General features: G+C 35.9%; 1 protein-coding gene across 3 annotated transcripts in view; it reads right to left on the bottom strand.

Annotated features, from left to right (window-relative positions):
- The window catches only part of Tango10 (transport and golgi organization 10), a 216,382-nt gene extending 192,470 nt beyond the window's left edge, over positions 1-23,912 (bottom strand). For 2 of the 3 annotated variants that reach the window (XM_067137913.2, XM_067137911.2), the window contains exons 1-2: positions 23,520-23,912; positions 22,966-23,080 (exon numbers count right to left, since the gene is read on the bottom strand). In XM_067137913.2, the coding sequence (XP_066994014.1) occupies positions 22,966-23,080; positions 23,520-23,539 (135 nt within the window). In that variant the 5' untranslated portion in view covers positions 23,540-23,912. Of the gene's footprint in view, positions 1-22,965; positions 23,164-23,519 lie in introns of all 3 variants that reach the window. The other variant, XM_067137912.2, reaches the window with a different exon arrangement.
- Between the last annotated feature and the right edge of the window lie 2,696 nt (positions 23,913-26,608).

The following is a 26,608-nucleotide window of genomic DNA, read 5'->3' on the forward strand; positions in this document are numbered from 1 at the left end:
CTCCTGGATGTGGTGCTGGAAAAACCAGACGAGCTCTATAGAGAAACCGAAGTAATAGATGGTATTAGCGATCATGAAGCTGTTTTTGTCTTAGTTAAAAATAAATCTTAAAGGTAGGACTATTATGCAGTATAATATGACTGATAAAGCAGGCATAAGGCAGTTTCTAAAAAGTATTTATGATCGGTGGAAAACAGTAAAAAAAAAAAAAATGTAAACAGACTCTGGGATAGGTTTAAAGCAATTGTTGAGGAATGTGAAAACAGGTTTGTACCTTTAAAGGTGGTAAGGAATGGTGAAGACCCACCTTATTATAATAGAAAAATAAAGAAACTAAGGAGGGGCAGATTGGAAAGAAAGAGAGTTAGGAATGGCTGTGGAAGTAAGGAGAAATTGAAGGAATTTACTAGGAAATTGAATCTAGCAAAGAAGGCACCTAAGGATAATATGATGGCAAGCATAATTGGCAGTCGTACAAATTTTAGTGAAAAATGGAAGGGTATGTATAGGTATTTTAAGGCAGAAACAGGTTACAAGAAGGACATTCCAGGAACATTTAATGAACAAGGGGAGTGTGTATGTGAGGATCTTCAAAAGGCAGAAGTATTCAGTCAGCAGTATGTAAAGATTGTTGGTTACAAGGATGATTCCAGATAGAGGAGGAGACTAATGCTAAAGAAATATTAAAATTTACATGTGATAACAATGACATTTAAAATAAGATACAAAAGTTGAAAACTAGAAAAGCGGCTGGAATTGATCAGATTTCTGGGGATATACTACAGACAATGGGTTGGGATATAGTACCATATCTGAAGTACTTATTTGATTATTGTTTGGTTGAAGGAGATATACCAAATGAATGGAGAGTTGCTATAGTAGCCCCTGTGTATATAGGAAAGGGTGATGGACATAAAGCTGAAAATTACAGGCCAGTAAGTGTGATATGTGTTGCATGTAAGTTTTGGGAAGGCATTCTTTATCATTATATTAGACACATTTGTGAAATTAATAACTGTTTCGATAGAAGGCAGTTCGGTTTTAGGAAAGGTTATTCCACTAAATCTCAACTTGTAGGATTCCAGCAAGATATAGCAGATATCCTGGATTCAGGAGGTGGAATGAACTGCGTCGCGATTGACCGTCTAAAGCATTTGATAAGGTGGATCATGGGATACTACTGGCAAAAATGAGTGCAATTGGACTAGACAAAAGTGTGCTATATTTCTACAAACTAGATCTCAAAGAATTAGAGTAGGCAAAGCTTTATCTGACCCTGTAATAATTAAGAGGGGAATTCCTCAAGGCAGTAATATTGGACCTTTATGTTTTCTTATATATATAAATGATATGAGTAAACAAGTGGAATCAGAAGTAAGGCTTGTTGCAGATGATGCTATTCTGTATAGAGTAATACATAAGTTACAAGATTGTGAGCAACTGCAACGTGACCACAATAATGTTGTAAGATGGACGGCAGGCAATGGTATGTTGATAAACTGGGTTAAAAGTCAGGTTGTGTGTTTCACAAATAGGAAAAGTCCTCTCAGTTTTAATTACTGCATTGATGGGGTGAAAGTTCCTTTTGGGAATCATTGTAAGTATCTAGGTGTTAATACAAGGAAAGATCTTCATTGGGGTACTCACATAAATGGGATTGTAAATAAAGGGTACAGATCTCTGCACATGGTTATGAGGGTGTTTAGAGGTTGTAGTAAGGATGTCAAGGAGAGGGCATATAAGTCTCTGGTAAGACCCCAACTAGAGTATGGTTCCAGTGTATGGGACCCTCACCAGGATTACCCGATTCAAGAACTGGAAAATCCAAAGAAAAGCAGCTCGATTTGTTCTGGGTGATGTTCGACAAAAGAGTAGCCTTACAAAAATGCTGCAAAGTTTGGGCTGGGAAGAATTGGGAGAAAGAAGACAAGCTGCTCGACTAAGTGGTATGTTACAAGTGATGAAATTCATTTTTCGTCCATATTGAAAGTGTCATAAGATGTATATAGGAAAATATTTAATATTTATTTCCACCTATTCAATACAATACAAGATGTTGGCATTTAAGTTAAAACATTTTTTAAATTTGAGTCCTGTTTCGCCTCTTACTGTGAGGTATCTTCAGTCACTATTAAAACCTTATTATTTTGTCAGGCATCAGGTTAAAATTATTCTAAAATGTGTTTGATGATGATTATAGGTGACATAAATTTTTTTACAGTTATTGTAAAAATGTTCATGAATGACTAAAAATCTAATATAATGATAAACTCATGTGTAGTACTCTTGATGAATAGGACAACATTTGATGGTACAATAGCATAGATGACGGCTTCAAGCCTTAGTCAATACCAGATATCAAACACATAGTGGAAGGCATATAAAAAAAACAATTCAGTGAGGATATACAATACAATCAAATGATATTTAAAAACTAGTAGATTCTTAGGTAGTACACTTAAAGATGGAGGTGTTGTATAATTATAAGTGACGGTTGATGGCTTAAAGCCGTAGTCAGTGTTTGAAGTATAAGTAAAATAACATGCTAATATATAGTGAATAAATATGAAATAAAGTACATTGTTGAATATAAAATGTAAAGGAAAAACATTCCAATTTGCTGGACAAATATTATTTAACGTTAGCATATATTTGCCTGTGATGTTTAATGGTCAACAGTTCATAGGTTATATGTAGATTTGTTCGGCAAGATTGTGTCAACACGAAGTTTATAGTTAGTTTAAATTTATTTTAAGTCATCCAAGTAAATTTGTAGAGATGATGATCAGCTGTTATTCTCTACATTGATATGATTTTGACGCGAAAGTTGAATGGCTGCTGCTTTCTTCATCTGATGACAATATATTTTCAAAACATTGATACTGGAAATTTATATTATTGAAGATATTGTGAAAGTTTGATGGAGCTGTTGAATTATTGTTGTGATTGGTTGGTTCTGAAATGAAGAAAAACTGTAGTTAGTTTTGATGAGAATGAAAAGAAAAAACTTGGGAAGGTTATGAAATTGTTGTTGGAAAGAAGATGGTGGTTACCTATGGCGTTGTTGGCCCGTTTGACTTGTTGTGTGAAGCGTTTTCAGGATACTAGTAATCACTAACATTTTTACTTCTTGTGTTGTATGTATGCCGTCTGGGCGGAGGGGGATGGGTTGGAGGGGGCGGGGTTGTAGGCTTGTGATTGGCAAACGAGTGGGAATTTTGTATAGTGGGGGAAGAGGAGGGGCGTGAAGCATTTAATGGCTTAAGATTGGCACGTGGAGGGGAATTACATAAGTTGGGAGGGGAAGGAGGGTGTGATATATTTGTTGATGTGGAATGAGTGTTTATTGATAGCGTTTTGAAAATATTTAAAAAAAATTTGTACTGAAAGTTTACTTTATTGAATAATGTTACTATTTGGTTGTATAAAGGGCTTCTATTGTCTATTGGATCATTTAAATTCTTATTAGTATTGAAATTTTGGTTCAGAAATATGTATAAATTTTTAAATTCGGTCATTAGTCTACCATTCTTTTTTTTTTTTTTTTTTTTTTTTTAAGTCTTTTTAAAATTTGAAGGTCCTGTTCAATTGTGGTAAAGTTGTGCCCAGTTTCTTTCATGTGATTGCTCATTGCTGAGTGTTTATTGTGTTTCTGAGCATTGAAATGCTCGGTGTACCTAGTTATGAAGCTTCTTCCTGTTTGTCTGATGTATGAGCTGAGGCACTCATTACATCTTAATCTATAAATACCGGAGCCTGAGTATTTGTTATTTTCAGAATTTATTGTATTGTAGTTGAAGAACATTTTTTGGTTTGAATTTTGAGTTTTGAAAGCTATTTTGATCTCTTTATTTTTTAAGGTGTTGGTTATTGGATGTATGATTGGGTTGGTGTATGTAAAGATTGCATACTTTGATTTTTCATTTTTTTATTGGGGAGAGGTTTGTGGATAGTTTCAATTTAACCTTATTAATTAGTTTGTCTATGATGGAGGGGTCGTATCCATTGAAAGTGGCTATTTCTTTCATTGTATTTTCTTTTTTAAGATTTTAAGATTGGTGGTTGAAAGGGGAATTTTTAGAGCTCTGTACACCGTACTGTAAAATGAGGACTGTTTGTGTGATTGTGGATGTAGGGAACTTTGTTTAATAGTTATAGGTGTGAATGAGGGTTTTCTGTAAATTTGAAAATCAAACTTATTGGAAGTTCTTGTTATTGTGATGTCAAGAAAATTAATTAAGTTTTGGTTTTCGTCTTCTTTAGTGAATTTGATGCTGTTATCTAGATTATTTAAATAAGTTAATATGTTTTCACTGTTGTTGAAATTTTTGTCAATTATTACTAGCATGTCATCAACATAGCATAGCCAAAGATTTAATCCATTGATGTTTTTTATTATTTTGCTGTTTTCAAGGTTATCTATATAAATTTTAGCAAGGATTCCGGATAAAGAGTATCCCATGGCCAGGCCTTCCCGTTTGTATATTTTATTGTTGAAAGTGAAATAGTTGTTTTGTAAGACAAAGTTTAGTACTTTTAAGAATTCTTCTACTTGTATTTTGCTTATACTGCTGTGTTTGGAAAGATTGTTCTTTATTATTTCTATAGTTTCTTTTAGCGGGAATGTGTGAATAGACGTTAGTGACGTCAAAGAGCACATTATGTGATTAGATTTTAAGTTGAATATTTTAAGGGTTTCACAGGGTTCTATTGAATTTTTGGGGTGTTTGTTATGGAATTTGAAATGTTTTTTGAGAAATTTTTGGAGGAATTGTTTAGTTTTATATGTCGGGCCATTTTGGCTGTTTATGATCGGTCGAATGGGAACGCCCTTTTTATTACCTTCAGTAATGATCTGACGGTGGGTAGTTTTGGGTTCATGTTAATGAGACTTTGGTATTCATGTTCATTAAATAAAAATGAATATTTTTTTAAAAGTGTTTTTAGATTACGTTGAGTTTTTGTAGTGGGATCCTTTGGGATTATTGTGTAAGTTTCATTAGAGAAGAACTCCTCTGTTTTACGGATGTAATCCTGTTTTTTCATTAAGACTATAGTATTTCCTTTGTCGGCTCTAGTTACTATGAAGCTGTTAGTGTCCACATTTTTTCTTAATTCTTGGATCTGTTTTTGTGAGGTAATGTTATTTTTGTTAGAAATTTCTTTTACAAGGGCAGGTAAATTCTTTTTAATTTCGTATTTTACATCGTTCTGTTTGTCTGTTGGAATTTGTTTGTTTATGTTTGCTTCAGCTTCTGCTTCTGCTTTATGTGGGTTGGGCCAATTATGTTTTAGGCCTTGGTTGAACAATTGTGTTTCTTTATCTGAGAAGGTGATATCAGATAGATTAATTGTAGTTGGAAAATTGTTCCAAGGAGAGGGGGATATTTTTATACTGTTCTGGTTTAGCGATTTTGCTTTTTCTTCTTTTAAATGTGTTAATTTACGGTTAAGGGTTTCTTGTTTTTTGTTCAATGTAATCTGTATTTTATATGTAATGTGCTGTTGATAAGAATTTGATTCTAGAGGAGATAACGATTGTGCGATAATCAAATGTTCACGATAAAATTGTGTATTTAAAAAAGATTTCTTTCTATTCATTAGTTCTATTTCATTTTTGAGCCAAATGATGTTGATTTTGTTTTGAATGTCTTTAGATTTATATTTCAGAATGTTTTTCCTTTGAGATGATTTCAAAAACTTCGGCACTAGATTGGATCTTACACATTCTTTCAGGAATTGAATATCTTTTGAGATCTTACTAATTTTAGTTTTAAGGTTTTGATACTTGTTTTTATTACCCTGGTTGGCTTTATTATTTTTTTTTGCTAGTTGCTTTACGTCGCACCGACACAGATAGGTCTTACGGCGACAATGGGACAGGGAAGGGCTAGGAGTTGGAAGGAAGCGGCCGTGGCCTTAATTAAGGTACAGCCCCAGCATTTGCCTGGTGTGAAAATGGGAAACCACGGAAAACCATTTTCAGGGCTGCCGACAGTGGGGTTCGAACCTACTATCTCCCGAATACTGGATACTGGCCGCAATTAAGCGACTGCAAGGCTTTATTATTACAAGTGATGAAATTCATTTTTCGTCCGTATTGAAAGTGTCATAAGATGTATATAGGAAAATATTTAATTTTTTTTTTTCCACCTATTCAATACAATACAAGATGTTGGCATTTAAGTTAAAACATTTTTTAAGTGTGAAACATGCTTCGCCTTTTACTGTGAGGCATCTTCAGTCACTATCAAAAACTTATTATTTTTGTCAGGCATCAGGTTAAAATTATTCTAAAATGTGTTTGATGATGATTATAGGCGACATAAAAATTTTACAGTTATTGTAAAAATGTTCATGAATGACTAAAAATCTAATATAATGATAAACTCATGTGTAGTACTCTTGATGAATAGGACAACATTTGATGGTACAATAGCATAGATGATGGCTTCAAGCCTTAGTCAATACTAGATATCAAACACATAGTGGAAGGCACATAAAAAAACATTTCAGTGAGGATATACAATACATTCAAATGATATTTAAAAACTAGTAGATTCTTAGGTAGTACACTTAAAGACGGAGCTGTTGTATAATTATAAGTGACAGTTGATGGCTTAATGCCGTAGTCAATGTTTGAAGTATAAGTAAAATAACATGCTAATATATAGTGAATAAATACGAATAAAGCTGTGAAGGCCCTTCAGGAACTCTGAAAAGTGGTGGCAAAAGGGGCTCTGGTTAAGACGCAGCAGGTCGTTATGCTACTTAGGATCCAGAACGGGTAAAAAAAAAAAAAAATAGTAAATAAATAAATAAATACAATGTAAATATTAATGTTATACCAGTTGTATAGTATCATTTGAAGTAATTCCACATACTGTATATCAGTTGACTATATTTGTAAGTAGTACAGGAGATATTATAAGTAGAATTTTGTAAACAATATAAATTTATTAAGGATGAGCTGTGTGTTTAATAGAAAACATTGTTAGCGTAAATTGTATAATATTGTATTAATAGGAAAAATTTTCTTCTCTTGTTAATTTAATATTTAGTGCTTGTCAATAATGTATTTTAGTGTACCATTTGCCACCGAGGTAGACACCTCGTTTGCAAATAAAGAGATTTTGATTTGAAGTACATTGTTGAATAAAATATGTAAAGGAAAAACATTCCAATTTGCTGGACAAATATTATTTAACGTTAGCGTATATTTGCCCGTGATGTTTAATGGTCAACAGTTCATAGGTTATATGTAGATTTGTTCGGCAAGATTGTGTTGACAAGAAGTTTATAGTTAGTTTAAATTTATTTTAAGTCATCCAAGTAAGTTTGTAGAGATGATGATGAGCTGTTATTCTCTTTGTTGGTATGATTTTGAAGCGAAGGTTGAATGGCTGTTGCTTTCTTCATCTGATGACAATACATTTTCAAAACATTGATACGGGAAATTTATATTGTTGAAGGTATTGTGGAAGTTTGATGGGGCTGTTGAATTATTGTTGTGATTGGTTGGTTCTGAAATGAAGAAAAACTGTAGGGTTTTGATGAGAATGAAAAGAAAAAACTTGGGAAGGTTATGTCAAAGTGTTGGAGAGACGATGTTTGGTGCTTGCCTATGGCGTTGTTGGCCTGTTTGACTTGTTGTGTGAAGCGTTTTCAGGATACGAGTGATCACAAACGCTTTTACTTCTTGTGTTGTACGTATGCCGTCTAGGCGGAGGGAGATGGGTTGGAGGGGCGGGGTTGTAGGCTTGTGATTGGCGAATGAGAGGGAGTTGTCTATAGTGGGGGAAGCCAAAAACCCAAAATAGCCTGACATGTAAAACTACACAATTCCTCCAAAAATTTCTAAAAAACATTTCAAATTCCATAACAAACACCCCAAAAATTCAAAATTCAATTTAACTTAAAACCTAATCACATAATGTGCTCTTTAGACGTCACTAACGTGTATACAAACATTCCCGCTAAAAAAACTATAGAAATAATAAAGAACAATCTTTCCAAACACAGCAGTTTAAGCAAAATAGAAGTAGAAGAATTCTTAAAAGTACTAAACTTTGTCTTACAAAACTATTATTTCACTTTCAACAATAAAACATACAAACAGGAAGGCTTGGCCATGGGAGACCCTTTATCCGGAATCCTTGCTAAAATTTATATAGATAACCTTGAAAACAGCAAAATAATAAAATACATCAATGGATTAAATCTTTGGCTATGCTATGTTGATGACACGCTAGTAATAATTGACAAAAATTTCAACAACTGTGAAAACATATTAACTTATTTAAATAATCTAGATAACAGCATCAAATTCACTAAAGAAGACGAAAACCAAAACACAATTAATTTTCTTGACATCACAATAACAAGAACTTCCAATAAGTTTGATTTTCAAATTTACAGAAAGCCCTCATTCACACCTATAACTATTAAACAAAGTTCCCTACATCCACACTCACACAAACAGTCCTCATTTTACAGTACGGTGTACAGAGCTCTAAAAATTCCCCTTTCAACCACCAATCTTAAAATCTTAAAAAAGAAAATACAATAAAAGAAATAGCCACTTTTAATGGATACAACCCCTCCAACATAGACAAACTAATTAATAAGGTTAAATTGAAACTATCCACAAACCTCTCCCCAATAAAAAATGAAAAATCAAAGTATGCAACCTTTACATACACCAACCCAATCATACATCCAATAACCAACACCTTAAAAAATAGAGAGATCAAAATAGCTTTCAAAACTCAAAATTCAAACCAAAAAATGTTCTTCAACCACAATACAATAAATTCTGAAAATAATAAATACTCAGGCTCCGGTATTTACAGATTAAGATGTAATGAGTGCCTCAGCTCATACATCGGACAAACAGGAAGAAGCTTCATAACTAGGTACACCGAGCATTTCAATGCTCAGAAACATAAACACTCAGCAATGAGCAATCACATGAAAGAAACTGGGCACAACTTTACCACAATTGAACAGGACCTTCAAATTTTAAAAAGACTTTAAAAAAAAGGTAGACTAATGACCGAATTCGAAAATTTATACATATTTTTGGACCAAACATTCAATATTAATAAGAATTTAAATGATCCAATAGACAATAGAAGCCCTTTATATGACCAAATAGTAACATTACTCAATAAAGTAAACTTTCAGTACAAATTTTTTTTAAATATTTTCAAAACGCTGTCAATAAACACTCCTTCCACATCAACAAATACATCACACTCCCTTCCCCTCCCAACTTACGTAATTCCCCTCCACATAACAATCTTAACCCATTAAATGCTTCACGCCCCTCCGCTTCCTTCACTATACACAACTCTCTCTCCTTCGCCAATCACAATCACCCACCCCCCTCCGCCCAGACGGCATAAATACAACACAAGAAGTAAAAATGTTAGTGATCACTAGTATCCTGAAAACGCTTCACACAACAAGTAACGGGCCAAGAACGCCATAGGTAAGCACCAACATCTTCTCTCGAATAACACTTTGACATAACCTTCCCAAGTTTTTTCTTTTCATTCTCATCAAAACTAACTACAGTTTTTCTTCATTTCAGAACCAACCAATCACAACAATAATTCAACAGCTCCATCAAACTTTCACAATATCTTCAATAATATAAATTTCCAGTATCAATGTTTTGAGAATATATTGTCATCAGACGAAGAAAGCAACAGCCATTCAACCTTCGCGTCAAAATCATACCAACAAAGAGAATAACAGCTCATCATCATCTCTACGAACTTTCTTGGATGACTTAAAAATAAACTAACTATAAACTTTGTGTTGACACAATCTCGCCGAACATATCTACATATAACCTATGAACTGTTGACCATTAAACAACACGGGCAAATATACGCTAACATTAAATAATATTTGCCCAGCAAATTGGAAAGTTTTTCCTTTACATTTTATATTCAACAATGTACTTTATTTCATATTTATTCACTATATATTAGCATGTTATTTTACTTATACTTCAAACACTGACTACGGCTTTAAGCCATCAACCGTCACTTATAATTATACAACACCTCCGTCTTTAAGTGTACTACCTAAGAATCTACTAGTTTTTAAATATCATTTGATTGTATTGTATATCCTCACTGAAATGTTTTATTTTTATTTTTTTATATGCCTTCCACTATGTGTTTGATACCTAGTATTGACTAAGGCTTCAAGCCATCATCTGTGTTATTGTACCATCAAATGTTGTCCTATTCATCAAGAGTACTACACATGAGTTTATCATTATATTAGATTTTTAGTCATTCATGAACATTTTTACAATAACTGTAAAAAAATTTATGTCGCCTATAATCATCATCAAACACATTTTGGAATAATTTTAACCTGATGCCTGACAAAATAATAAGGTTTTAATAGTGACTGAAGATACCTCACAGTAAGAGGCGAAACAGGACTCAAATTTAAAAAATGTTTTAACTTAAATGCCAACATCTTGTATTGTATTGAATAGGTGGAAATAAATATTAAATATTTTCCTATATATATCATAAGTGGTATGTACCAAGCTGTTAGCGAAGAGGTGGTGTGAAATGACATTAGTAGACGTATAAGTTCGAATGGCGTCTTTAAAAGTAGGAAAGATCACAATATAAAGTTGAAATTCAAGAGGACAAATTGGGGCAAATATTCATTTATAGGAAGGGGAGTTAGAGATTGCAATAACTTACCAAAGGAGATGTTCAATAAATTTCCAATTTCTTTGAAATCATTTAAGAAAAGGCAAGGAAGACAACAGATAGGGAATCTGCCACCTGGGCGACTGCCCTAAATGCAGATCAGTATTGACTGACTGAAGTGTAATTTTAAAGGTCGTGTGAATCGGTTTATTTGTGACGTAGCATTTTTTTTCTTTAAATTTAAAAACTTATTTAGTTTAATATTAGTATTGAAAAGGTGGATTTTTAATTTTACTTATCTATTACGTGACATCTTGTCACTCGCCAGTTCACAGAACATGCGCAAAAATTAATTCATCGCTACTGAGGAAAATTAACTCAGGGGTACAGACATGGTCATGTTGGAAATGTAGTTTTTCTCAATTCTCAGAATCTTTAACACGACATCAAGCAGTGTACATAGTGTAAATAGTGATTTCAGCAATTCAGAAAATTGGACTGGAGATAACAATGCTCGTAGCCTGAACTGTGCGAAGCGAAAACAGGCAATCCCGGCCACTCTTGCCTCTTTAGACCCATCAATTGTGTGTTAGTGAATCCTTGCTACATTCGTCAATATATATGACACAGAAGTGATACCTCAGCCATACACAGTATTTAGGAAAGATCGATCATGGACCTCATTTGGAGGGACACTTAAAATTCAACCCGGTGCGCCTCCAGCAGCTGGAAACAAAGGCAGAAGTTGTATGGGTGAAATTCACGTGCGCTGGAAGCAAGTTTCCTTTGGGTTCCGTGTACCGATCTCCAAAGTCCCCCAGTGGCATCAATGAGGAATTACTACTATCTCTAACACTAGAACGCATGCGCTTATCCTGTCTCTCAAAAATTTCACCTGGAAAAATGGTGCGAGCAATCCTAGTTGCTGCATATTTCGCAGCAAGCTCTTCACCCAGCTGCAGAATGAAGTCCCTGCATTTTAGATTATTTTTATTCAGTGCGTTGTACACTACCCAGGCATTTATTCATGCCAAATCCAGCAAGTTGTAGAACGTATGAACTGGTGCCTTGGTTGAGTATTTGTAAGCCATTTGATCGACCACATCTACTCCACATTTTGTACCATTGTAAAATGTGACTGTTTCTGGCTTCTCTTTGTTACCAGCTCTAGTTTCACATCAGAGTGCATAGTGCTGAGAACGAGAACATTTTTGTTGCTCTTTCCCTGATAGATTGTCAACAATGTATCATGGCTTTTCAGCAGCACTATACTGTGCAAATTGTGTTGTGCCTTTTTCACACATACTGGTACGTCCCTGCAAGCCTTGTTCAACGTACCGGCAAGATTTTTTGCATTTGATTTCAATGTTTCGGAGAGAGTTGAGGAGGTGAACAAATTGTTACACCTGGCATTTCTTCCCTTCTTCATATAAGGTTCCATCAATTTATTTACTACAAAACCACCAAGGCGCTCGTTATTTGGCCTAGCATCATCTTTTCCAAGATATGGGAAAGCGTTCACAACATACTTGCAGTCTTTGTCTACCGCCATCCAATACTTCTGCCCAGGTTTGTCTGGTTTCGAGGCCATAAACTGTGTCAATTTACAGCAGCATTTAGAAGGGAAGAGCTGCTCGTCAGCAGTTATATATGCTCAAGGTATATAGCTTCAAATGGCATGACATCATCATCTTCTGATGATGAATCTGAAGGTACAAGCTGTGATCCTTCATCAGACGAAAAATCCAAAGGTTTCCATTCAGATTCCTCATCGGAAATGTCATTTATGGCATCAATAATATTTTGTTCAGTAGTAAGCCACTGTCAACTACTCACACACTATTTACACACCGATACTGCTAAACTACCAACCTATTGTACAACAAAGTGTGAGTAGTGCCCTTACTGCACGACTGTTCAGATGTGACTAAGCGGTTTCGTACCACTCCCTTCCTCTGCAGCCAATACGATGTTACCAATTTGGGCACAGTTTATATCCTTAGAGAACCCCGGTGTCACACAGACTAAAAGTATAAGAAGCTAAATGGAAGAACAGATGTTAACACACTATTATCAATGACGGTTCTAGGTAAATCTAGATTTTTAAACAGGGGTTTGCCCCCCGAAAACTAAAATTATGTGTGGCTGTTAAAGACCATTATTTATGAAAAGTCATAAAAATCTAGAACTCCAGGTAGAGACATGAAGAAGATAAGGAAGAAAGAACTAACAGCTGGGTCACAAATGACCCAGCCACAGTTCTAGTGCTAAGCTGTGTACAAAATATCCAACACTGACGTAAAGGTACATACATAGAATTGGGGATTTTAACTTGGAAGTTGACTGGCAGCACAGTCGTCCTCACCTCCCACCTATTCCCATCAATCCATTAGCAGAAACTTTCCTTACAGCATTCTACGAGCTGTTCCTTGACAAATTAATTACTGAACCAACCCATATAAAGAAAACCTCTAGCTCCACAATAGATTTATTCCTTACTAACCTACCATCCTCAGTACTGAAGACAAAAGTAATTCCTGGCTTTTCTGACCACCTAGTAGTTACAGCCACCCTAAAATACAAGAAACTACCAGTAAAAAGTGTAACAGAGAAGTCTAGGCCTATAATTACAAAAAAGCCGACTGGGAACTACTATCAACATTCACAGAAAACAACTACCCACCCCATTATCTTTAAACACTGTGGACATCAATTTGGTGGGTCTAGATGGCAAGAAAGTTCCTTTCACTGTGTTGACAAAGCGGTGCCTGAAGTAAAAATCAGTACAAAGAAAAATTCTCCATGGATCACAAAAGAGATAATCAAAATGATAAGCAAAAGGAATGCTCTTTACAGGAAATGGAAACAGGATACAAGTGACCATCATCACCATCATCATCAATGTCCCACTCCAGTTGCCCAGGTGTGGTTAACAAGTCTCCACACCTTTCTGTCTTTCCATTTTTCCTGCTCCATTACTTCCGCCACATCCAATCCAGATTCTCCAACATCCTTCCAAATCTGATATATCCAACTTCTTCTCAGTCTAATAATGTTATTGTTTTTACGTCCCACCAACTACTTTTACGGTTTTTGGAGATGCAGAGGTGCCGGAATTTTGTCCCGCAGGAGTTCTTTTACGTACCAGTGAATTCTTCTCGGTCTTCCAACTGGTCTCTTTTCCTTAACTTCGCTTTCCAATTCCCTTCTTGCTACCCGTTCCTTTCCCATTCTTTTTACATGTCCGAACCATCTCAGTCTTGCTTTCTGTATGTGCTGTACTAACGGTTCTATATTTAGCTCTTCTCTCATTTGAAAATTTTGGATTCTATCTCTTCTTGTCTTTTTAACCGATGTTTTTAAAAATGTCATTTCTACTGCTTGGATCTTACTATCTTGTCTCTTATTAGTTACCAGCGTTTCTAGTCCGTATATTACAACTAGTACGAAAAACTGTTTATATATAGTTAATTTCGTTCTCTTGGGTACATTGTCATCCCATAAAAGCTCTCTGACTTGATGATAAAATGTACATTTACTCAGTCTGTTATTAATTTCAGGGTTGATTTCATTACTTCCATTAATAATGCTACCCAGATATGTAAACTGTTCTACATTCTCTAACCGTTGTCCGTCTATGTTCACTTAGCTTCCCTTTTTCTCTTTTCCACAGCACATGACTACAGGGTGTTTTTTTTTTTTTTTTTCTTTCAAATTACCATTCCAAACTCCTTCAGATTTTCATTCCAAATGTCCAGTGTCCTCTTTACTTCCTTTTCTCACTTTCTCCAAATCACCACATCATCGGCAAATACCAAAGCATTCACTTCATCACTACTGATACCCTGTTTTACATGTTTTATGATTTCATCCATCAATATAATAAACAATAATGGCGACAGTGCACTTCCTTGCTTGAGACCTTTGTTTGTAAGTTATAAAATGTTTTCAAGTCACCACTCCCCACTTGTACACTGCTTTTACTCTCATGATACAACATTTTTATCCTGTTAATTAATGATTTTGGTACATTCCTTTTCTGTAGGCATTCCCATACATGTTTTCTCTTAACTGTATCATAAGCTTTTTCCAAATCCAAACATCGAAAAATCAAATTTTGCATTCATATTCAGTGTCTTTGGGAGATCAGTTGAAAACTATAATCAGACCTACAAAATTTATCTGTGTGGTGTTCCGCGAATGGGCTAAACATAAATGTAAATATATTAGGATAAGTAGATCAATAAACTGCATAGAGAACACATATGAATTAAATAATAATGTAATACAACAGTGCGCAAATATCAAACTCTTAGGATTAATTATTTCTAGGAATTTGAAATGAAACCTGCAGACGGAGGAGGTAAGGCAAAAAGCAATAAAAGTCATGGGATTTCTTAGCAGGAACCTAAAAGGCTTCACATCAGGGGCTCTATGAACAGCCTACCTCAGTATGGTAAGACCCACACTAAACTATGGTTTTCCTGCCTGGAGACCCACCACAGTCACAAATCTAAACAAACCTCAGAAAATACAGAATCGGGCAGAAAGATTAATAACTTACCACTCCCATCTTCATTCTGCTAACCTCTCCACAATAGAAACCATTGTCAAAAGAACTGACTTGATCTTCCTCCGAAAATCCCTTACCAGCTCCATTAACCTTGACCCGTTTCACTGCCTTTTCCTATCTTTTCACTCTGTCCGCAGAGGCGTTAATATTCTCCCCCCATTTGCCCGCACCACCTCGTACCAATCCTGTTACTATGGCCGCTACGCACGTCTCTGGAATGAGCTATCACCTAAAATAAAAGTCTCGCCTCTAACACAGTTTACAAATCATGTAAAAAGATGTAAAACTCTGTGTACATGGACAGGAGTGAAAGGGAAAGAAAACGTCGCTGAGTGAATGAATTACTGAACGAGTGTAAATATGTGAATAACTTAATTGTATGTATTAGCTTAGTAGGTCTGTGAAGCAACTAATGTATATGGGGCTTGCCCTTTTTCCACTAGACCATCCATATAATCTGTATGATTTGTGATAAATAATAATAATAATAATAATAATAATAATAATAATAATAATAATAATAATAATAATAATAATAATATGACTTGTACTAGGTTACAGCAAAAAGTAGAGAAAAGGCAAAAGTATGAGTAGATGCAGTGAATCACACACGAATGTGTGTTGCACGTTGAATTGTACTCTAATTAAATGGTGCAGTTTCTACCATTTTGTGGCTTATTTTATTTATTCAAAGTGGGGCCATCACACTCAGACCCAAAAAAGCATACACCAAAACACAGGAAAGCATTCTTCTCTCAAAAATTATTAGTTACAAAGAAAATGAAAACACATTTTTTCCATGCAAACTGAATTTTAAGTACACATGCTGTGCTCAAATGTTTAATAAGACTAAATGTTTAGGCAGCGTACTGAATTTTAGGGGTCCCAGGCACATGTTTTTCTCTTTACTTGCTTCACTTTTTCTTTTGGTACATAGCCCGCTTATGAGAGTGTGTGACAGTAAAACACAGAAAAACACCTTTTTCTGGAATATTGTTAGAATTATGAAGGAAATACACAAACAATTTTTTCCACAAAATCTAATTTTAAGTACACTCGCTGACAGTATTATTTAGTAGGACTAACTGTTTAGACAGGGTATTCACTTTTAAGGTTCCCAGATGTACATTTTCCCAGGACTTGATTTGCATTTTATTTCCCTGAATGGCCATCGTAACATACAGTGTGATAGTAAGCAGTCTGTATATTAACCAAAGGTTTCAGATGTATGCTTGTCAAATTTGAGCATGGTCCAACACGTAGTAGAACCGAAAACAAAGAGACCAACGATAAGGCAAATGGCAAAACACAGAAAAACATCCTTTTCTTGAAAATCATTAGAGATCCAAAGAAAACTGATATCATTTATTTTCTTCCAGGAAATAAAATTTTAATAACACTTAGTGTGCTCCATTAATCAATAGAAGTAACCATTTAGGCAGCATATTCAATTTTAAGGGTCCCAGGTGTGTGTTCCTCTGACTGGGTTCACATTTTCTTTCGCTACATAGCCCACTTGAAAGATAGCAAGACAGTACAAAGACTGTATGTTAACTGAAGGTACCAGCTATAAGTTTGCTTAATATGAGCTTCATCAGTCAACTAGATTTTACGTGAAGAAAAAAAAAAAAAAAAAAAAAAAAAAAACCAACTCGGATAGGCAAACATTCAAATTTAATACAGTTCCCATTTTTTCTTCAATCATCGTTCTCGTGTGAATCCTTTAATATTGTGGGATAATACATAGGGAAAAATGTCCTATATACTGTGCCATTTCACTGTATGCAATGAAGTTTATAAAACCTACAACCTGTTATCCAGTCAGTGACCGGGTCAGGGATGTAATGAATGATGCATGTAGGCCTATAGGCTATTAGTACGATGGGGTCGCCACTCCCAAAGTGATTTACTAATGACTGATAGATGCTAATAATAATAATAATAATAATAATAATAATAATAATAATAATAATAATAATAATAATATTTGCTTTACGTCCCACTAACTACTTTTACGGTCTTCGGAGACGCCGAGGTGCCGGAATTTAGTCCCGCAGGAGTTCTTTTACATGCCAGTAAATCTACCGACACGAGGCTGACGTATTTGAGCACCTTCAAATACCACCGGACTGAGCCAGGATCGAACCTGCCAAGTTGGGGTCGGAAGGCCAGCGCCTCAACCGTCTGAGCCACTCAGCCCCTGATAGATGCTACGAAATGATAATGGAGAGTGTTGCTGGAATGAAAGATGACAGGGAAAACCGGAGTACCCGGGGAAAAACCTGTCCTGCCTCCGCTTTGTCCAGCACAAATCTCACATTGAGTGACCGGGATTTGAACCACGGTATCCAGCGGTGAGAGGCCAACGCACTGCCGTCTGAGCCACGAAGGCTCCAGTGAAGTTTATCTGGAGCAAAAATGGCAACTATGCCGTAAGAACGCCAGAAATAAAATGTCAACATGTGCATAAACGATAAGAGAATGATACTTTCGTCACGTAAAAAGAAGGGAAGAAATTATAGAAGGCGGTGAGAAAAGACGACATCGGAATATTGTTAAAATTTATTATTGAGAAAAAAATATTCTATTTCACTAGCCATACCAGCAGAGCAATACACGAAGCATTTGGAAGAAGGCTGACTGACAAGAGAGAAATATATAGAGCTGAAGATAAATAATAGTAAACATCTTCGCAAGTAGTACAAGTCATCGGCGATATAGAATTTATAACACTTCATAATATAAAACTGCACGATCTAATTGGCAGAATACCCCATGCTACATCACGAGATACCGGCAAGAAATCTTATATAACGAAAGGAATTCGATATCAAGAAGTCGCGGAATAATAACTTTACAAGTAATGAAAATCATTTTTGCCATATTGAAAGAATCTTAATTTATAATAATATAAGAAATTTTCCACATTATTCTACAACGTACAATGTAAAATACATGTACAGTAAATTGCAATTGCATGTATTCTGCATTCATTCTCAACATTTGTACATAAATTTTAAACTGTCTTCGAACTTAGCACCAAATAAGACTAACTACCATTATTGTCAATACTGTAACATAGGACGGCTTTGTTTTGAGTGAAAATTCACCAACGTGTTCACTAGTGTAACATTTTAAAATTAATTTTGACATTTTGTTAATGATATGGTCTTGTAAATGTTTTTTAATGTATTCACTCAGGTAACATATTTTTATAATTTCCAACCAGACGTCAGGTTAGAATTTTGAGGTATTTGATATGACTGATGATGCCCCACAGAAGGGGCGAAACATGCCTCAATGATTTTTAACGATGTTTAACTAATATGTTAATATCTTGTACTGTATTGAATAGGTTGAGTTAAAATAAATTCCTTATATTATTATAAATTATAATAACAACTGTTGCGCAAGAAATAGAAAGATTATTTTACGGTTAAATTGAAGCCTTACCAGACAAATTGAAAGACTCTAAAACATCATAAGATATCATAATAAGAAGCAGTAATTACAGATTACTAATAGATCATTTGCCTTTGCTGGCAGGACGTAGTGTTTACGGTGCACTATGTCTTCTGGTATGGGCTAGAGCAATATTGTTACTTTCATTGATCTGTCTCAGCTTTATCCTTGGCTTTGACAAGATGAAAGTGACTGAGGTATGAGCGATGCTATTAATGCCATTCCTAATGCAGCCAGTCCCTGCTATGAATGGTGTGAAAATGTTGCTCATAGGGTCAGTTGGTGCATGCATTTCAGTGGGCTTAGCAGACTGATATGTAATAGCAACTTCGGGCTCGGTGAGGAAAGCAACGGGAAACCACCTCACTCTCATTTCCCTAGTACGCCTCTTCAGTGATGCCTAGGCCATTTATGACAGCTGATGGCGGAGCTGTTGAGGATCCAACCAGCCTTTGGGCTGAGGACTAAACATATATACAATAGATCATAGTAGGCTTTGTTTCCAGAAGATGATGAAAATGACCATGTTGATCTGCTTTTCTATTTTCACTGTGCAAGAAACCGACTACGTCATGTGCCAGATGTGCAGAGGCGGAGGCTACCTAGATGATGGTAACACGATCGATGAGTCAAGCCCATGAGGACCGGAGATGAGCGAAGACCATCCCTAACATTCCCGAATGGCTAATACGATTACTAATCATCACTCTCATTTTTGGTCTGTATTAAAAACAGCGATCTCACTTAGTTTACAAAAGGAGTATATTTATTGTTCAACCTATTCAATACAATCAGTACCACGATATGTGGTTAATTAGACATAAAAAATCTGAATATTATGGGGCCATGTTTCACCCTCCTTATTGGGCATCATCGGCCATATTAATTTAATCTTAAAACAAATGTTGTTAAAAGGACAATGACATTTATAATTTGTAAAAATTGAACTGTGATTTCTTATGATATTAACTTTACAAATATTGGTTATAAAATATGATATTGGGACATACAACACCTGCTCAAATTATTGTAAACTAATTTAAAATCATGTCTAAAAGAGAATTTGTGTTGATATAAAGTTCTTAAAACGGCACATGTCTGGTACTGAAGTGGATCCTCTTCGTTATAAAAAATCAGTATATATTCGCTGCGGCAGTTGCCAATGTAAACTTGAGGGTGAATTTTGTTTATATATTGCGTTCCAACATTAAAAGATTGGTTAAGAGAAAAGGCAAATGTCATGATGTTATCCTCAGTAAGTTGATTGGTCTAAAATATTATCTGATATAACCGTTGCAAACACACGTTAGTGTGCTGGTTGAAGCTACCATGACACGAGTTTATTTCGAGTATTTCAAATGTGCAAGGGAAAACTTTCACCCTTCACATCAAAGATAAGGTGGTCAGTGCTATCAGGACCATGCAAGATATCAGCAAATCACGTGACTTGTCAGTAGAGAAGCATTTAAACTTTTCAAAGCGAAGGTTGTCTCTATCATAACGTATGGTCTCGGTCTTATCTGGAGAAAGGTAAAGCTATCTACTTAAAGAAAGTGCTATGCTTGTCAAAATACACTTCAACACGACTCACTTATCAGCTAGTTCAGGAATCATTCTTCACAGAAGATATGAGATCAACTTTACAACTGCCATCAAGGGAACATTATTCCCAACTGCTCCTAGAGCTCCAGCAAAAGAAGAAAGAAATTCCTTTAGATTTCTACTCTAAGGCAGCAATGACATCCACAGAATGCAAAGGTCCAGGCTACGAGCTTCATCACACCGTAAAACGCTTTGCGATCCACAGTTTTCATCACAAGATCTGTGCAACGAAACTGTACCATCACCCATGTATGGATTCTTTGTACTGAAAAACTAGTGTCATAATGAGAGCTCTGCTCTGAGTGATTTTATGTATTTTATGCACATTGTGCGCTCTTCTCCCATTAAAAATAAATATCAGACTACTTCCGACAGGTTTGACCCCACAATCTCGGGATCCAGAGTGTCACTCTATTACTGATCCACAGAGGGAGCTTATTATATTACAAACTTTCTTGATGCCCTTATTTACTATGCCTATTTCTGCTCCTACACAACTGTTGCAGTCAAATAAATACCGCCTATTAGGTCATCAGCCCAGAGGCTGGTTGGATCCTCAAATATCATCACCAAAGACTATGCAGTTACAGGAAAACCACAAAAAGGAATGGCAGTACCAAAATGAGGCACACTAGGCAAGACGAGGAGTGAGGTAGTTTGCCATTGCTTTCCTCACTGGGTCAGACAGTGCTATTGTAGCACAACTAACCCTATGAGCAACACCTTTCATGACACTCAGATGCACTGATTGTGCTCTGAATGCCATTACTCAGCACCACACATAACCCAGCAGCTTCCATTTTGTCACAGCCATGAACGAGGCTGAGACTTCAGTGGCAGCTACACTTTGCTCTGGCCTGTGCCAAGAGATGGATGCAAAGGTACTGTATCCATCAAGAAATGACAGCAGGCAAAAAAATAAATACATACGGTACCTTAATAACATTGTCATACAGTCCTTAGAAGAGAGTTCACTGCCATGCTTCTCTTCTATCTAGAAAGTAGTTCTAGTCAGACTACGTTATCTTCATTAAATCTATAAATTTCAAGTAGGCTAATCATCTGTGTTGTAGTATTCTTTTGATCAGTTATCAAAAGTTCAATACATATCGCGCAACATTACTACCATGGTTACCGCTTGCATCTGCAATATCTATGTGCGGTATGACTGTCCTATGTTTATTTCTTGCAGATGACTTGCAGACGACGTGATCGAGCGAAGCACAATGCTACCAACTACTCTACTTAGGAACTAGACCATCAGTGAGCATAGGCCTCAAGGGGAGGGGACTGATTGCGCGTGATGTTTAATTATTCTTTTCGTTGCTAAGGTAATCAACAAGTTACGTGATGTTTCATTATTCTTTTCGTTGCTTGCTATGATAATCAACAAGTCTCTTTCTGGCAACTGCTGATCTCCATTAAGGTACGTTCAATGTTGGTATGAATGTTCCTTGTTTTTCTATATCCTTCTTTATGTGTGTGTATAAAATAATTTTTCAGCATTTCTTTCCCCTGGACCAGTATGTAGCGCTACTCTGAACCATTTAAACATGTCCAGCTAGTGACAAATTCATTGGTCTGGATTCGTTAGGTCCGGCTAGTGACGAAATATAAAATAATTTTTCAGCATTTCTTTCCCCTGGACCAGTATGTACTGCTACCTCTAAACCATTTAAACAAGTCCGGCTAGTGACAAAATCATTGGTCTGGATTTGTTAGGACCGGCTACTGACTAAAGCATTGGTCTGTGAAGAACCAAACCCCTTGACAAAGCCATTGGTCTGTGAACAAGCAAACGTTAGAAGCCGAAAAGTGGCTTTAGGCCTCTATTAATAATATTCAATCATAAGTCGCGCGGCTTTAGGCCTCTATTTCTATTCATATTAAAGCATAAGTAGCTAAATCTATGCTTTCCAGTGTTCAGAATCGTAATTACTGCATCGCTACGTCTCAACTATTTCAACATGTTATTATTTCTCTTTGGTGTGTTCATACATAATCGTGGCTGGCGGTGGCACGAATGGACTCTGCCATCGCCTGAAGATTTGCCCTAAGAAACGTCACTCCCATAATTCAAGACAGCCAGATATTTATTCTTATTTATTTCATATGCTTATTCCTTTACATTGCCTCATTCTCTTAGGTCTTTTCATCGCATAAGTTGGTCATAACTTTTGCCTGTCTTGAATTATGGGAACGACATTTCATTGGCGTAACCTTCAACCAATGGCAGAGTACATTCGCCCACGGTCAGCCATGATTACTATGTTATAAACTTGTGTGACAACTACTGAATTTCTACCGGATCAGTTTGTATAGTTCTCTCTTGAAAATACACAAGAAACAGCAATATTTACACAGAGTGAACTGATATTTAGCTCTCCCCAAGCTCATACTGCCCTGTCTTAAGAACTTTCAAGCAACTGTTAGTTACTGGTACTAAAAAAAAAAAATTAGGTATTAAACCTTATTCATAAAATTCTAAACAATTATGGGAGTATTATAGGAATTATCCCAGACCCACCATTATTTATTTAAATCAAGCAATTGATTAAAAAAATCATTTGCTTGTTTTTATTCATCATCCTCATCTGGACTATGGCAATATATAACTTGTTCACGATTATAATCAATTACCTCCATATCTCCTGATGTATTTGACGATGATGGAACATTTGACTTAGGAATTCCATTTTCTTCAGTCTTCACTGGACAAGATCGATGTGGGTCTCCAACAGGGGAACGGAACATTCTATAGAGCAGGAAGGACACGCCACTAGATACAACACCTTACAGTGAATTTTACCTAGTTCTTTTTTTTGTCAAGTTCAATCACTGCGAAAAAAATAAAGCGTTACAATGCAACATATTGCAGATAAAGTAAAAAAAATCAGACTGCATTAAGTTAACATACAATTACGCTTCTATTAATTATCTACCTACGATAATAGGTCTAACTCAAAAATAAGAAAAATTAAAATAACTACCAAACTCTAGTAAGGAATCTGAAGGTATGTCACCAACCGAAATATTTTTTTAAAAAGCATGCTAGGAACGCTCGTTTAAGGTAAGATTATTATGAACCGTAACGTACATAAACAAAAAAAAATCCTATATGAAAGTAATCTTCCAAAGCTATGTTAATTCCACATTGAACCTACATTTATTTAGAAAGACAGTATATTATTTACCTTCCAAAATGTTCCAACATAATGCACACGTAAATGTGAGCAATGGATCATTAAAATTTTAATATTAAGTGAATTTCTCTTCAGACGTACAGTCTAGAATCTTTTGTTCAACATGACACATCGCGTCCATAGCAACTAGGGCCTATGTGGTTTTGCTAATAATTTTGTGTTTAAAAAGATCAAACAATCAGCATAGTGAAGCCTTGACCAAACACATCAACAAATCAATGCGAAGTTGGAGTTCCAGAAGAAAATTACTAGAAGTAATGATAGAGAGAAAACAATATCAACAAACACTTCGTCTTGGCTTTGAATCACCTGACATCACCCACATAGTATTAGCTTAGCACTGACTGTGACAGACTACAGCAGCACGCAAATTTAAACGTTGTTGTTGTTTTGTTTCATGAATTGTGATTTGCGGTGTGATTCTACCTTATTGGGTGGTGTTGGTAGCACTCATTCTTCTCCAGGGAGTAAAGATTAAGGGCAACTGCCCGCTAAACTACTCTCTGTAGTAGTTTTTTTTTCTTTCTTGATATTTGGTTGGGCTCTGTATCTAACACCCAGTTCCAATACTTTGTAAATGAAACACTGTCGAACACTCAAATATTTAGTTATGGTGACTAAGAAATACTTTATCTCACAGTACAAAGATCACTGGTATGGGTGAACATCGACATCTTGTGGGTGTAAGTGTAATAGACATAGGAGTAAGCACGGGGACACAAGGTACTATATCTTCACGCCGAAGTGACCCATCTTGGCGTCTTCTACTTTGACATACGGAACGGGTCTACAATTGGGAAAGACAAAGGATAGAACACAACTAAAGGATCTAGTATTAAGGATGGAATAACACAAATAGAGGGGTAGTATGTATATATCGTGCAAAGTGTAATGAAAGCTTACCAATGACATGTGATATGACTAACGACGTGTTACCCTAAACCGTACCTACCAAAAAGCATCTGACCTACCAAAGAGAATTTACCTACTGAATCTGGATCTGTGTAACAAAAGAACAACGTATTAACATATGTGCTAGAGGCGACAAAAGACAATAGTAACGCGAACATTGTGTTCATTTTCTGCTAGAGTTGTATAATAACAAAAATTAAACAAAACCTAAGTAGGCATATTCGGGAGTGTTATGAAGACTATGTAAGTGACACAACTATTAATGAAACGGGAATCTTATGGTATGTTTACAATATGATGCCCGTGTCATCGAAATATCTGTTTAATATGTATATGATGTCCGGTGACGGATTGTATACAAAACAAGCAACACTTGTTGGAAGTGGTATTCGTAGACAGATTAGACTTGCAAGTAAGCGTGCTCGAGCCTGAGTATATAACTGACACTGGAGAATGAGGTGATTTGCATCCGCCTCATTTGAACCACACTGACATGTCGGTTGGCTGACAATATTGAAACGGTACTTTAACATGGGCGTAAGCGAATGGTTGAAACGTAGCCTAATAATAGTTATTATATGACGCCGTGTGTAAGTTGATCGTTGATACCAGTGTTTGATTGGCAGAGAGGGTTGGATATTGTAATAGAAGTTCCCTTTTATTCTTGCAGTGTCATTCCAGAACTGTTGCCATGTTGCTTTTTGATGTTGCTTTAGTAGTGGAATGAGATCGGTAACTGGAGTCATAAATGTCATTGGAGGGGTGTTGAGCAGTGCTGCTTGTTTGGCAGCTTTATCCGCTTTTTCATTACCGGGAATATTTTTATGAGCTGGAATCCATATAATTGTTATCTTAGTACCAGTAGTACGTAGGTCATATAATAGTTGTTTAACATTATAAACATACCAGTTCATCGTGAATTTAGAAGACTGGATCGATTGTAATGCTGATAGAGAATCTGTGAAGATATTAGCGTTCGGGATTGCTTCGTTTTTTATATACAGGAGTGTTTGTCTGATCGCTATAAGTTCTGCAGTAAATATAGAGAAATCCGGGTGGAGTTTATATAGTTCAATGTGTTGTATTCGTTCATAATAAAATGCTGCTCCTACCCCGCATGAATTCCGAGATCCATCGGTATAGAAATTATGTCCAATGTTAGAGTATGATAAGCGAAGTTTTTTCGAGGGTGTTGAAAACATAGAGGTTTTATACTGTAGGAATGCAAAAGTAGTAGTTGTAGCTTGGATAGCATCTGTGTAGTATTGTACTACCTCATACGGTACCGTATAATGGGGAAGTTTGGCGCACCTTATGATATTGGTTGTTAATGTCGATACATATTGGAATACGGTTATTAGAGCAGGGGTTCTTTTGTCTCTGATATTATATGAATTGTATCGTTCATGTAGTAGTTGGAGTTTCGGTACAATAGGATGAGAAACTGTTATGAAACGTCGTATGAGGTACTTGGAAGTAAGGAACTGCCGACGTATATGGAGTGGTGGTTCTCCTGTTTCGACTTGTAGAGCATTCGTGGGTGTAGATTTTAATGCACCAAAACAAATGCGTAATGCGCGGTGTTGTATAGTATGTAGCTTATTCAGTGTTGCGTGATTAGCAATATCAATGATATGAGCGCAATAATCTAATCTGGAGCGAATTGTAGCACAGTATACTGTCTTGGCTGTTGTAGGGTCTGCCCCCCATGATCGTCTTGTTATAGCTTTAAGGAGTTTTGTATAATTATCCGCCATATTTCTGAGGTACTGGATATGTCTAGTAAAGGTTAGTTTATTATCTAGGATAATGCCGAGATATTTATGATATGTATGTATCGGTATCTCATAGGAAGCCACTTGTAATGGTTCAGTGTTGTAGACCCGTTTCTGCGTAAAAATGAGTGTTGAACACTTAGTTGGAGATATTGATAAACCATGGTCATTTAACCAGTTCTGTACTTCAAGCATGACTTTAGTAATAGTATTACGGGCATCATTAATATCCTTCCCTGATGTATATATGACTATATCATCAGCATAGAGTAAGATACGTGCATGTTGGAGTACAATCTGTTCGAGGTTTGAGAGATACAAGGCAAATAATATGCCACTAAAAATATCGCCTCGTGGAAGTCCATCTGTAGCCTGACGTGAAATAGGTGGTGC

Source organism: Anabrus simplex, chromosome 1 (genome assembly GCF_040414725.1).
Source record: "Anabrus simplex isolate iqAnaSimp1 chromosome 1, ASM4041472v1, whole genome shotgun sequence".
Taxonomy (NCBI): Eukaryota; Metazoa; Arthropoda; class Insecta; order Orthoptera; family Tettigoniidae; genus Anabrus; species Anabrus simplex.